Consider the following 13,206-nt stretch of genomic DNA (forward strand, 5'->3'; position numbering starts at 1 on the left):
GCGGCTACGAATGACCTGGTGTCCCAACAACCGAAGGGAAGGCTTTCCTGCTGTGCACCTCCTACCACCAAAAGCACACACAAACGAGCAAAAGCAACAAGAAAAACAAAACTCTTTATTCATTCAACATTCGATCCACAACGTCTTAAATAACCGCACGTTCAATCGAGCACAGCCGGCGCATCCGTTGCCTCCTCGGCAGGCGGACCAAGCGGAGACCGTAAACACTTTGCGGCGCTTTGCAAATGAACCAGACACGGGGTACACATGTCGAGAGAAAAAAAACGAGAGCCTCCAACGGGAAGGGAAAGAGCTGCTGCGCACACGCATGCACACCTGCCAAACTTATATACAAGCAACGAGGCAACAACAACCCACGCGTGTCCCACGAGGAATAAAGCGCCCCACAAAAGTGGGATAGAAACCAATGCAAAGCAGGCCGCAGCGGCGAGGCTGGGCGACCACCCATATGTACATTGAATGACACGGTATGCATAATAAACTGGGGCCACACGAGCCTCCGGGTCGGGAAATAAAAAAAGTCGGAAGAACAGAAAGTGACCGGGGACACCTCGACGCACCTTTCGGACGAGCGACTGTGGGGCGGGTCGCCGGCCGGAGGGTGCATTTGTAGATACGAAGCATTCCCACGGAAGCCGAGACGCTCGGCACCAACTCTCTCGGTGTCGTGAGCTAGACACAGTGGCCAAACCAAATTTTCGAGCCTCCGCTACGATTACCCTTTTTGCATCTTTTGCGTACGAAACGCAACCTCGGCAGGGCTACGTCTTTTCTCACAAAGCGAAAGCCGCATGAGCGAGCCCGCAGCTTTTGTAGACTGCTAACGAAAAATGCACAAACCAGCACAGGGAAAGCCGACGAGGCCCAAAGACGGAGTACGCAAAACCCCGCGACTTTGGAAGGTGGGACTCTGACCCGGAGCCTCGAGGCACCCTCCCCCCCAACGACAACGAGAGCAACGAGTGTTCTTTGCAGAGCAACGGTCATTGTCGGGCGGCGTCCTTCCGGAGCGTCAATAGCACCAGGTGGGGCGCACCGGGAGTGCCCACACGGGGGGCAGCAGAGGCGGCCCGGGTCTCGGGGCGTGCCTGTGTGCGGGGGTGCGTGTCCCTCTGCCGCTGGCTGACTGGGTGACGGGGGCCCCGAGGGGCAGCTGGGGTCAGAGGGACGCCCCGCCGTGCTCCAGCCAGCACGCCACTCCCCGGGTCACCAGCTCTCGGTTGATGAACACGCTCTGCGCGGAAGGGACGGTGCCATATGTCAGGTTTCGGGTGTAATTGCCGGCAGGACGAGAACGAGAGGGAGGTCCTGCAGCTGTCCCCGCCTTAGGCGCAAGCTTGCAGCCCTCGAAGTCTCGCCTCGAGCGTGTGCTGGAAGCCAGGCGTCCGGAAGAGGCACCCCTTCGTTCTCCCCCTGTCGGTGACTGCGTGCTATGCAAACGATAAAACGAGAGCGTCGCATCCGTCTCCCTTTTGCCACCGAGAATAGTCCAAAAGTGGCGCAAGGAGGCAGCCTTGCAGAGCACGGGGCTCCGGACAAAACATTCTTTTGGTTAGCGCTCACGCAATGCAGCTTTCGCAACGGTCTGACAGGTTTGGGACTTCTTTCTTTTGAGTATTGTGTATAACAGCGGGGTAGTGTGCAAGTGCCACCTTTTTACGCAAACAATGTTTTTATGTGCCCATTGTAAAGTTCCAACAGACGTGCACATGCTCTTGGGCTGCCAAGTGAGAGGTGCAATGGTGCAAGAATGAGGGTTATTCACGACTCCAACTGTCTATAGGTGGTGCCACTCTTTTTCCAAAATAACGGTTATAATGAGGGTCGGAAATGCGTCCGAGTATACCAGTTGCTGAGCCCGTCTAGTGTGCTTGCTTCACTGAGCGACGCATATTATTCCCGCTTATACGAGGAAACTAGCGTGTTATGTGCACAGGTCACCCCTTTATACTGAAGAAAATATTGTTTAGTATATTTAGGCCAGGAGTAGCGCATTCAGAAACGAAACCGAAACTAACTTCTAGTTTGAATTTAATTTTTCGTTGTAACTTTGGTTTCTCCCCTACCTCAAGATGTGTTTTGCTGCATAACTAAAGCTAGAGCTAAAGGAATTGTTTGCGGAAACTTTATTTTGTGACAAATGTGTCCGACCCAGGCAAAACTGGTCTTAAAGCGTCTTGCAATGGCTTACGACCGGATGCGCTGCTGGAGAGCCGGTAGTAAGTCGTCACAAGAGGCTTAAAAACCGGTCTTGTGCCAGTCGGTTTCAGTCAAATGCAAGTGTGTAAACGGGCCTTTAGAGATAACATGGAATTTTGTGTTTGTTGAAAAAATCAGCGGTGATATTTGTGTGTTCTTGCTGCTTTTTTTCACTCAGATAATTGTCTTGTGAAGTAATGAACGGTGGGCCCTTTAACAGGTTTTTAGCCGTTTAGATGATTCATTGCTTTAGCAATGAATCATCTAAATGTTCACACACCAGTTATAGGCATTTAGATGATTTATTGCTTTAGCATTATTCCCAGCACAAGAATAACAGAATCAGTACAGACTTTACAAAATATCACCACGGGTAATAAGTTTAGAATATGTCCACAAAACACATAAATTAAAAAACGCTGTTCTCACTACAAGATCCAGAAAACATAATTTGAGTCACACAACAGAAGGGCATGTTTTGCAAGGCAACGCGTGACGCATAGGACTTTATATTACAATCAGTGTTTATCTTCGTAACAATTTCAGTTTTTCTAACGCTAAAAAGAGAACAAAATGCGACCTCTGTGTAAAGACTAGTATGGTTAAAATAAATATTTTGTTATACTAGTAGCATTTATTGGGGGCCTACATTATAGCAATTTGTATTAATAATAACAGCTATGTGATTGGTGATATTGAAGTACAGAAGAAACCTCTCTATAATAAAGGCTGATATGTGTACAGTCGCTGACCGATTTTTCGGACTTCTCAAGGACTGAAAAAACATCCGAATAATAGAGCAGTCCGAAAAATCAGCAGATTAAAAAACGCCTTTATTACGTCTAAGTGGGCTTTAAAAAGCCATAGATAGTCCCTTGCTTCAGGTTATGCCTGTACGGTTCCTTCTTGAGGTCCGAAATATCGAAAGAGTCCGAATTATCGGCATCCGAAAAATTGGTCGGCGACAGCACGTCAATTATAATAACCATGCTGTTAGTGATCCCAGTGAAATGGCGAATATGTTCAACACGTTTTTTCAATTCGTTTTCGTGGAAGGGTGACACACCTGAAAATATTGCTGATAGCGGGCACAAGTTGCCCAGACTATGCCAGACCAGCTTATCTCCGAGCGAAGCATTTTTGCTTTGTAACTAGACATCAACATTAAAAAAACTTTTGAGGACACCTAAGCACTTCCAATGAGCTGAGAATGCGAAAGCATGAATGTTCTTCTGCTCCCTTAGTTAGTCTGCAGCGTACTGGTGTGGACAACCATGTTTTGCTACTTTCGAGGTTGCGGCCAACGGCCTAGTGTGCGCTCTCGTGAAGTGGCTGCGCCGCGCTGAGCTAAGCGGGCAGCCCCTCCAGAGTCGGCCGGGAGGGCTCTGCTGGCACTGCGACCAGCTGCTTCCTCTTACCAGTGAACGGGCCGCTGTGCTGCCATAGAGAGGGCTTCCCTGTGGGGTAATGTTCCTCGGGACTACGCCGCGCGGCAGCCGATGGGAGCCTCGTTCCTCAAAACTATGAAGCGCGCCAGCCAATGGGAGCAGCATATCCATCAAATCGCTGCTACAGACGATAGACAGTCAACAGAGCCTGTCCAGGCAGACTCCAGAGAGGTCGAGCTCAGTGCGTCGCGGCCACTTCACGAAAGCACGCGCTCGGCCGTCCACTGGCGGAATGTGGCCGTCCACGCCACTATGCCGCAGACAAACTAAGGAAGCGGAAGAATGATATTCCGGCTGTCGCATTCGCAACTCAAGAAGTGCTTAGGTGTCCTCGGACTTTTTTTGCATGTATTTACCGCACTTGTTTCGTTTTACACTCATGTGCTTTCATGGCAGTTTGTTTTTTGTTTTATTATGCGGCACATTAGGAAGTCTCGGTTTATTTTGATGTGCACTTTTACACTCCTGCAACAGCTCAAAAGGCAAACAGATGAATGAATAAATAAATAACTACACAATACTGAAACAGTAAAGCACAATTGCAAACCGGCTGCAGCACTATATTGGGCAGTGAAGAGTGTTGTTTGTATTCGGAAATGACGCAAGCCATGATCGTGAGAAGTTCCGCCGTGCCCGCTGAGCAGGGGAACCTGGGGCCCTCACTAGAACGCTTCTCGTTTCCCCCTGGAGAGGGTGAACAACGAATTGGAGATGTGAACAGGCACTGCTCACATGTGTGCCACTGCATCTCCTGCAAGAATGATGGTAGCTTCCGGCAATGCATGGACATAAGATACTGAACAATGAAATACCTTACTCTGCAAGCAGAGCCAAATAATTAGTCTAGGATTGACAGAATGAGAACCGTGGCAAGCCACATTAAATATTTAATCTCTGGAATAACCAAACTATTTGAATTCGAGGCTCCGACTTTGCACCTGTACTGAGCAGCAAATCCGATTTCCAGCGCCTGTTTTGTCTCTACTGGAGTGCCTAAATTGTACTACTCGGTACCCTTCCACGTGTATCTTCCAACATGATTTCCGAGTCCCGAAGCGTCGCCTCCTCGGAGGAAAGAGAGACCCACTCACCGAGACTCCCTGTACCCTGTAGAGATGCACCAGCGGGATGCCGTTGTCCGCATAGCCCACAATGAGGGCCTGCAGGATCTGCCCCTGGGCAAGGTCTTCGAAGGTGGCACAGGCCTCGGTCGACCACACCCCGTCCTCTGCACACACAGGGGCACCGAGTTGCAGAGAATGCCACCGCACGGCACGTGTGCCAGACTCCACGTGGCAAGTTAACCAAATTAACTTGGAAGCCGTAACTCATCAGAATAAAGGCTGGTAAATAAAGGCGGATAGCCGTGAAACAATTATATGCGACAATTTCGACGATGGTACGAGCGACTATTTCTCACACATAGTGCATAGATTTGGTCTCACAAACACTACAAAGCCTTCAGTCTAGCTATACACAGGTTTGAAGTGACAGTGATTAAAAAAGACTATGACGCACTCGGCACGGTAAAACACACATGTGCGAACCAGTCACAAGAAGAAGCTTGAACTTGGCAATCACTTCATCGTGGTAAGTATGGCCACTCCTACCGATAGGGGTGGGGGGTATGCTATGGCAACTGTCCGATTCTGCACACTAGCGAAAAATGGGCACCCGCCATGCGCCTGCCCATGGTGCAAATGTCCAACTTCGGCACCAGCCGCCGTCCCAACTAGGATGCTGTCCTTACTGTTGCACTAGGCCAAAGAAAAGAATTCAGGTTTGCCAAAGGTGGACACACACATTGCGGTGCGTCAACCTTCAAGCCCGGCCGGCTCGCCCAAGCCGAGAGAAAAACACGGACAGTCGGGATTCCCAACGCTGTGCTCAAAGCGGCTGTGCCTGGAGCAGCACCCAAGAAAAAAATACTTGCCTCCCGCGGGTTGGACGTTGGCCAGGTAGCACTCGGACGCTTGGAAGGGCAGCATCATGAAATCGCTCCTGAAAACGGAAGAGAACGGCATGATGTCTCCACAGACCCCCAGATCAGTGAGCACACAACAACTCGGCTGGGAAGGTGGCCAAGCCGTTCGGTACTACAGTGGAGTGAACGCTCGGGGCAGAGATGTCTCTGCACACCCGTCCAATCGTTTGGCTGCAGATGCTCGCAACCCTAACGGAAGGCATCGCAAAAATTTTTGCCTCTGCATAGCTTAACTGCGAGTTGACTCTGCCTCTACTCCCCCTCATAGAATGACTACAGGGTCAAGGAAAGCATGAGTCCTCCTCGAAACAAGGTGTAGTTTCTAGAGTGCTTGTGCAAGAAAAGCCTCCATCAGTGTCGCACGCTCACACCTTCCCCTGCCCTAAAGAGAGTTTGTGAGATGCAGTGTTATAAAAAAACTAACATTGAGATAAAAAAAAAAAATACACTCCAGTAAACGAACACTTTTTGGCTATACAGGTCTTTTGAGCACTGCTTTATAATCAACTGGCCCAAATAATAAAAAAATGTTGAGTGCCTGTTTATACAGCCCAAAGTTAGTCAGCCTCAATGGGCCTCTGCTATCTCAGCTGGAGATGATAAATTTGGACAGTCCAGCACCAATGCTAGTATGGGGTCTTTAACCCCTTAGTGCCTTGGACGAGCTGAGCTCGTCGGCCACTTACTGGCTAAATATGCCTTGGGCGAGCGCAGCTCGTCCAGTGGTTTTTTCAGTTGCCCTCAATTCCACAGACGAGCTAGGCTCGTCCGAATAGTTTTGCAGCGCTGATCATAGATGGCAGCACTCATATTATTAGTTGGCAAATATTTTTTCTGCCTCCGCTGATTTTAGCGTAATAAACTTCCCAAATTTTATGAGTAATACTAGAAGAGTAACAATTCAAAATAAAAAAAATCTGGCACTTTTAGGTTACTTTTGGGGAAAAAAAATTTGGCACTTAAGGGTTTAACGTGCATCACGCAGTAGTGATACGCGACCGCACGCCAGTACAATGTTCATCCAGATTGAAACGGGCAGGGGTGGGTATTGAGCCCAGGATCCCTGGGAACTGCAGCGCAAGCTATCGCTCCACATGCTCAGAACGGGTGTGCTAGTCAACTCAACCACTAATTCCCAGTTTTTAATACTTCCGCGAATAAAAAAAACTGGTGGCTTTAAATAACATTGCAATAGTTAGAAATCCATTCCAGTTAACAAAAAAAAACTTGTAGCTTTAAAAAAAAAAAGCCCGACGTAAACAGCCGGTCCGAGTGGCCCCTGCTTTAGCCGTGCAACACGAAACTGGTGCTCAATCAAGGGCTGCTAACTACTGCCAGGACCCCCACTGGTCACAAGCATCGCACCTAATCTGCCTGAGCAGGGAGGTGGCCAGGCGCATGTATCCCCCGTAGTCGAGGAACTTGATGTCGCACTCCTCCCCGTCCTCCGAGGTGCCCACCACCAGGGCCCGGAACCAGCCGCCGCACACCTGGGCGGCACAGATGATGCCCGCTGCACCGCACGAGGAGAGAAAGACGAGGCATCAGTCTCTTGAAACTCTTCGATCTAAGGAGAGGTGCCCTAGACGGACGTTCAACAAACACCGCTACTAGACATGCCAGACATGCCTTTTAAGCAATTTTTTTTTATGATTAGGCAGCACCAACAAATAACAAAACACTGTGTGTGAAAAAACACTTATGCTGAAGACTGGACGTCTTATTAAAGGGCCCACGAAGAAACAATTTTGGGCTGGGATAAATGAATTTAGATTGGGATTTTACTAACAGCATATCGTTTAGTGGGCCAATAGAAAGAAGGTAAAAAGTCAAAAGCCTGATTTTCGGTATGAAAATCTGAAAACATAGCGGAATATTTCGTACCTCCTTTCCTTCGAAAGCTCTCTGCTTTTTCACTGCAATACATCCATAGTACCCAAAGCGCATCAACCGACCCCAACGCACGTCACGTGACACCCGGCCTCATTCCCTTCACCCCTAAGTTGACAGTGCGGTGGGAGCTACGTGCTTCCCGGACCAGTCAGCCGCCTCCCTTTCATCACCTGACCCCATTCTCTGCGCGTGGGTATGCGGGAGGGAGCGTGATCACGTAGCAAAAGGTAGAACTGTGGGTGGCCCAACGAGCACGTAGCTGCCACAGCGTTGTGAGCCTAGGGGTGAACTGGGTGGGGAAAGCAACTTTCGTCCGAATTTTGAGCGACGGGCACAAACGAGGGTCCGAGTAAAAAAGGAGTTCTCCTTTGCCTCTTCTTGAGCTGTTTCGTTTTGCTGCGCGATTTGTGAGTTGGAATGCTAAGGAAAAAGTTGAAAAATATTTTCATGGCTCCTTTCATGGCACTGAGCCGCACTTTCAAACGCGAAGAGCCGCATGCGGCTCGCGAGCCGCAGCTTGGCTACCCCTGGTCTAAACCATAGAGAATGGCACGTGATCACAAAGAAGGGAGTGAGCACGACTCAGACAGGCCATTTCTCAACCGGCGGTGCTTAGGGCAGAAAGAAAACAAATTTAGAGCTGCAAATTGTATTCTGGGTAGTTGGGCTCTCATATGCCATGTACAAATAAAAACCTTGGCAAGCATAAATATCCTGTCAGTGTCCCTTTAAAGGGGTGATCTAATGACTTTTGTACATTTACTAAGTACCACATACAACTGATCCTCGACGTTCATAACCTAAACATTAAAAAAACACCCGTTAGTTTTTCACTTCATGCAATGACAGTCGCAGAAAAAAAGTAGAAAAAAAACTAGCAGGGTTCACTCACTACACTCCCGAACAGAACGAGCAGTCACGCAATTCGGTGCCAATTATATGCCACTAATGTTCACCATAACCACGCACTGGGGTTGGCGACGGACACGGCAGGTGCCGAGCTCCAAGCATTGTTAGGGTTTGGATGTTCCAGTCACTGCAGCTATTTAAAACAAGCCACTACCCAAATGCCCGTCGAGTCATTAATTGTTATGCGCCCAAGCCCAGCATTCATGCAGTGCTCATGCCCAATCTACGAGCTGCATTTAAAGGGACCATGAAATGATTTTAAAATCGAATTTCATCCACCGCACGTCGTAAAAGGTGTGAAAAGAAACACAAAAACACAAAAATAGGGAGCCCAAAAAAATTATTTGCTATAGAACTTTTAAAAGAAAACTGGACTCTTTTGCGCCTTCTTTCCTTCGCCTTTTCACTACGATGCATCCGCGGAAACGGAGCACGTCAGCCGAATCCACGTCGCCTATTGGGTAAGAGCCTACCTCACCAGCACCGCGATCGTAAACAATAAATAGCCGGCGAATGTTTCCTAAAAGTTTTGTTAAATAATATTCAGATCCACATTTTGTAGCATAATTAGAGATCTGTGGCGAAAATTGCCAAATTTGATAATGCTGAGAGCCAAGCGCCATCTATCGTGTGGTAAACGAAGCAACTACTGCGCGTACGCAGTAGGGCAGGGCCGACGAAAGTTTATTTCCTTTGATTTCCTTACTCTCAAAATTCTGACTGACTGAACGTTTATTTTTCTACGTGTTCTTCTCGCGCGTGCCGACTTCAAGCAGCAAGAAAAAAAGTACTTAAAACAGAGCATGACGAACAAGAACGCTGGATCCACAAACACCCGACAAAAACGACAATGGCCACGAAACCACCGACTCCGACGAAGCGAGCTGCTCAGAATATAGGCCTAGCAGGCACTCCGACTCGGCGCAGCGTTGCTTCGTCGCAAGACCGTCTGCCTACGACCGGCTGGCGTGCTGAATGGAATATGCCCGCGCTACCTTTGTGGACCCTTCCCGTATTATAGTTTGATCGCTGACCTCAATTTTAGATTAAGAGGTGAGGTCAATCTCTTCCCCTTGTTTTCCGAGGCAGTGTTGACGAACATTCGTCGAAAAGGGACCCTCGTCGATTCTCTCTTCTTGTTTTGTGTGATATAGAGCTGAAATAAACGCTGTATGGATTACCTTCGTAACACGGTATGTACACTTTGTTATTGGTATGCCATTTTTATTCTGACAGACTGCACGTCACTGTCGAGCTGTAACAGTTCGTGGGAAGGTATACGTGCAATACCGGTCCAACCTTTCTTTGCCGAGTGTTGCGTCAGTATCGAGTTGCAATCGTAAAGATCGGTCCCGAAGCGCTTACCAACAGCGCGAATACAGCACTTCCATCAAACGCGCGCGTCCGTTCCGAGTGTGAACAGGTATTTACGTGGCTCTTGCTGACACTCGTAGTTCAAACGTATATTTCTTAATGTCGGCTCGCTCCTGCATCTCCGAGGCCGCGAAAAACGCCGCGGCAATTTGTTTCCATCTACGTCGCTTTGCAAACGACTGACACGGGCCGCCTTTTACCAACAATGACAGTTGGGTTGACTTCTGGAGTCTTCACCGGAAGACTCACTGCACTTCCCAACAGGCATACCGGCGTATGGGAAAAGTCCCATGCTGTTGCTGTAGCGCAACATATCATTGAATTTTGCTCAGCTGTGAAATTCAATGAGAGGCGCCGATTCAGAAAATACGTCGGTGACATCAGCGCAGTAAAACCTACTGGCGCACCCCAACTCGTCGCCGCTAACGCTCCCATTCTCCTACTGCCGAGAGAACTTCCGGTTCCGGAAACAGCCTACGTCACGGCTTGTTTTGCGGTCAGTTGGAGAGAAAGAAAAAGTCGATATTTCATTAATTTTTTGTGTAAAAGTAAATAAACCGAGACGAAAACGGATGCCTGTTCGGCATTCAGTGAACATTGACGGTTTAATGTAAAAGTTATCTGGAAAAAGTAAAAAGGTCATTTCATGGTCCCTTTAAATATCCTCACCATAGGGCGATTCCTATGGCTATGACAACAATGTGAATCCCGTTACTACGTTGTCATGCTTCGCGAGGACCGAAAGAAAAAATTGCACGGATGTTCATTCGACCAAACGCGATGAAATGCAGTAGCTTTACAGGGATGTCGTTACTGAAAACAATTTGGAAAGGAAATAGTATGGTGATGCAATCGTTGTAATATGTTGTGCACGCATCAAAGACGATGTCAAGGAGGACCTCTAGGACAACATCAAGGACGGCGTCGAGGACAACCTCAAGGATGTCAAGGACAACCTCAAGGACGTTGTCTAGGACGACATTGCGGATGACGTCCTAGAGGACAATGTCAAGAACAACCTCTAAGACGACGTCTAGGATGACCTTTAGGACATCAGGTCATGTCAGCTTCAGCTACCAGCACCTACGAACTGATGCGACCAGCGCTTACGTGACCTTCAGCTCCAGCCACGGGCGTTACAACCATTATAGGGCATGACCTCGAGGACATGACCTCGAGCGTGGTTGGGCTTATAAAGCTATCACTTTAGAATCCACTTTTACTGTCGAAATAACCCCACAGACAAAAATACTTCTTAGGAAGTGCCATTGCGTACAGGTGTACCTGAGTCACATTGTGCCAGTAAGCCGGTGTAAAATACATTCAAACCGAATATCGTTGCATAGCCCCTTTAATTCAACAAAATATTTGCTTTGTTTGGCAATTTGCTACAATCCTGGTGTTCCTCAGCCCCCCCGCTCACCCTCGGCGGGACGTGGCAGAGGCGGGGTGTCCAGCCCCTGTGCGTAGCAGGCCAGCATGCACTGGTCCAGCCTGGCCAGGGACGGGTAAGTTGGGTGGGTGGGCTGCTGCAGGAAGAAGTGGCCCGCCGTCACCAGGCTCGTCAGCACCACGTCGCATGTCACGCCGTCGGGAAGGCGCAGCTGTTCACATGGGAGAGAGACGGGGTGAGCAAACCACTTCTCGAGCAAATTGACGCCCAACCTATGCCATTATACACATTTCCAGTGCTTATCACTCTGACAAAAAATGAAGCTACTGGGCTACGTGCACAGCATCGATATTCCGCAGAAGAGAGCTACATTTGTGTCTCCTCAACACGGACCACTTAATGTGAGCACCTCACTATATCAACACAATTTTTTGGGGACTAACTGGGAGCATTTTTCTCCCTTTATTACTGGTGATTGCTGGAGAAAAAGGAGGTGTCCGTATTAATTACACGCGACTACACAAGCCCAGAATGCGCCCCCGCGGCCCATGGCCCACCAGACAAAGGTGACAGTGCACAGAAGCAATGGCATAGCCAAGGGGAAAGCTTATGGGTAAACCCCCCCCCCCCCCCCCCAATCCAGCCAACTCTATAATAAACACATGCATTTTGACAATCCTTTCCCCCCCCCCCCCTCTCCTCCCTCCCTCTTTCCCCGCCCGCCCCAAGTCATGGGCACCCCAGCCACCTCAGCCCCCCCTGAAAAATATTCCTGGCTACGCCACTGCGCAGAAAGCAGTAATTGAAATGGTTTATGGACATGACCGAAATAATGATGCAAGCACAGTTCATGATGCAGCAATGCACAGCACTGCTAGAATGACTACAGATTTCTAAAAACTCATAATAAATGTTAAAAAAAAATATATGGTGGGAATGAAGTATTTATAAATGTAAACTTTAAGGTGTGATTGAGTAATTGGTTATTTGAACGAATAAGGAATCAGACATATATATAATGATCCTGGGTTTGACAGATGAGTTTTTAAGCTCTCTGTCACATGGAATAGTAAAGAACAAATGCGCGGGCCCTTCAACTTCATTGCAGTTGACATTGATGGACCCTAAGATAATTCTTAGGACCCATCAGGAGTTGGTGAAAATAATAATAGCACTTTTGATAAGAATAAATTCGACAAAGGCAATGATTGCTACTTTTATTCTAGATCAAATTCCAAAGGAAAAATAAAACCAAGTTTATGAAATAAACATTACGCAAATTCCAGAGCATTCCAGAACAAGGTCTAAGAAAATGAACATGCACGACACATTCACTTTCTTAGACGAGGCACCAACTTAGGATAAAATATAAGCATAAATAAGGGAAGGCTAACAACCCAAAGCAATGTCAGCGGAAGGAGGCTGAAGGACGAACACATTGCCACTTGCAACCGTGCACAGTTCTGTGTCCTCACCTGCAACGTGTCTGGCAGTGCCACTCCGTGCAGAGGCACCGCATTCACTTGCACCAGTGTCATGCTCGGGTAGGCGCTGAGAGGGAACTTCTTCCGGATCATGTCGAGTGCTATCCTGATCTCCTCCTGGGTACCTGCAGCCACAACATGCACCAGGAGTCCCGGAGAGCGCCTTTAGACAGGTGCCACACAGAGAAGCAGGCTTCTCTCCACAAGGTAGCTCAGATGTCAAAGTATCGTAACATCCCCACTCCCAAAAAATAACCCACTAATTTTTTTTAAAAAAACATGAAAAGATGGTTTATTTCTAGTAATTGCACGGCCCTCGCCAATGGTGACCTTCGCAGAAATGGCGTTACTTAGTCACAGCGGGGGATAAGCGATCGTTGCTGACTGGGAAGTGGCAGTCAAATCTGCTCGGATGTGGACTGCCACTTCTACCCCCGCGAGGCCAGAGTAAGCCATCATTCAATTAGCGAGCATCCTAACGCTCTGCACCTTTCAGAAACA

The 13,206-nt window shown here is 48.4% G+C and overlaps 1 protein-coding gene across 1 annotated transcript in view; it reads right to left on the reverse strand.

The window, feature by feature from the left end:
* Nucleotides 1-93: 93 nt before the first annotated feature.
* The window catches only part of LOC8032612 (A-kinase anchor protein 1, mitochondrial), a 51,393-nt gene continuing 38,280 nt past the window's right edge, over nucleotides 94-13,206 (reverse strand). Inside the window, exons 4-9 of the mRNA XM_029970296.4 lie at nucleotides 12,697-12,830; nucleotides 11,252-11,432; nucleotides 7,018-7,165; nucleotides 5,602-5,669; nucleotides 4,760-4,896; nucleotides 94-1,255 (exon numbers count right to left, since the gene is read on the reverse strand). Of these exons, the coding sequence (XP_029826156.3) occupies nucleotides 1,181-1,255; nucleotides 4,760-4,896; nucleotides 5,602-5,669; nucleotides 7,018-7,165; nucleotides 11,252-11,432; nucleotides 12,697-12,830 (743 nt within the window). The 3' untranslated portion in view covers nucleotides 94-1,180. The remainder of the gene's footprint in view (nucleotides 1,256-4,759; nucleotides 4,897-5,601; nucleotides 5,670-7,017; nucleotides 7,166-11,251; nucleotides 11,433-12,696; nucleotides 12,831-13,206) is intronic.

Source organism: Ixodes scapularis, unplaced genomic scaffold (assembly GCF_016920785.2).
Source record: "Ixodes scapularis isolate PalLabHiFi unplaced genomic scaffold, ASM1692078v2 PGA_scaffold1__304_contigs__length_218370807, whole genome shotgun sequence".
In the NCBI taxonomy this organism is placed as follows: Eukaryota; Metazoa; Arthropoda; class Arachnida; order Ixodida; family Ixodidae; genus Ixodes; species Ixodes scapularis.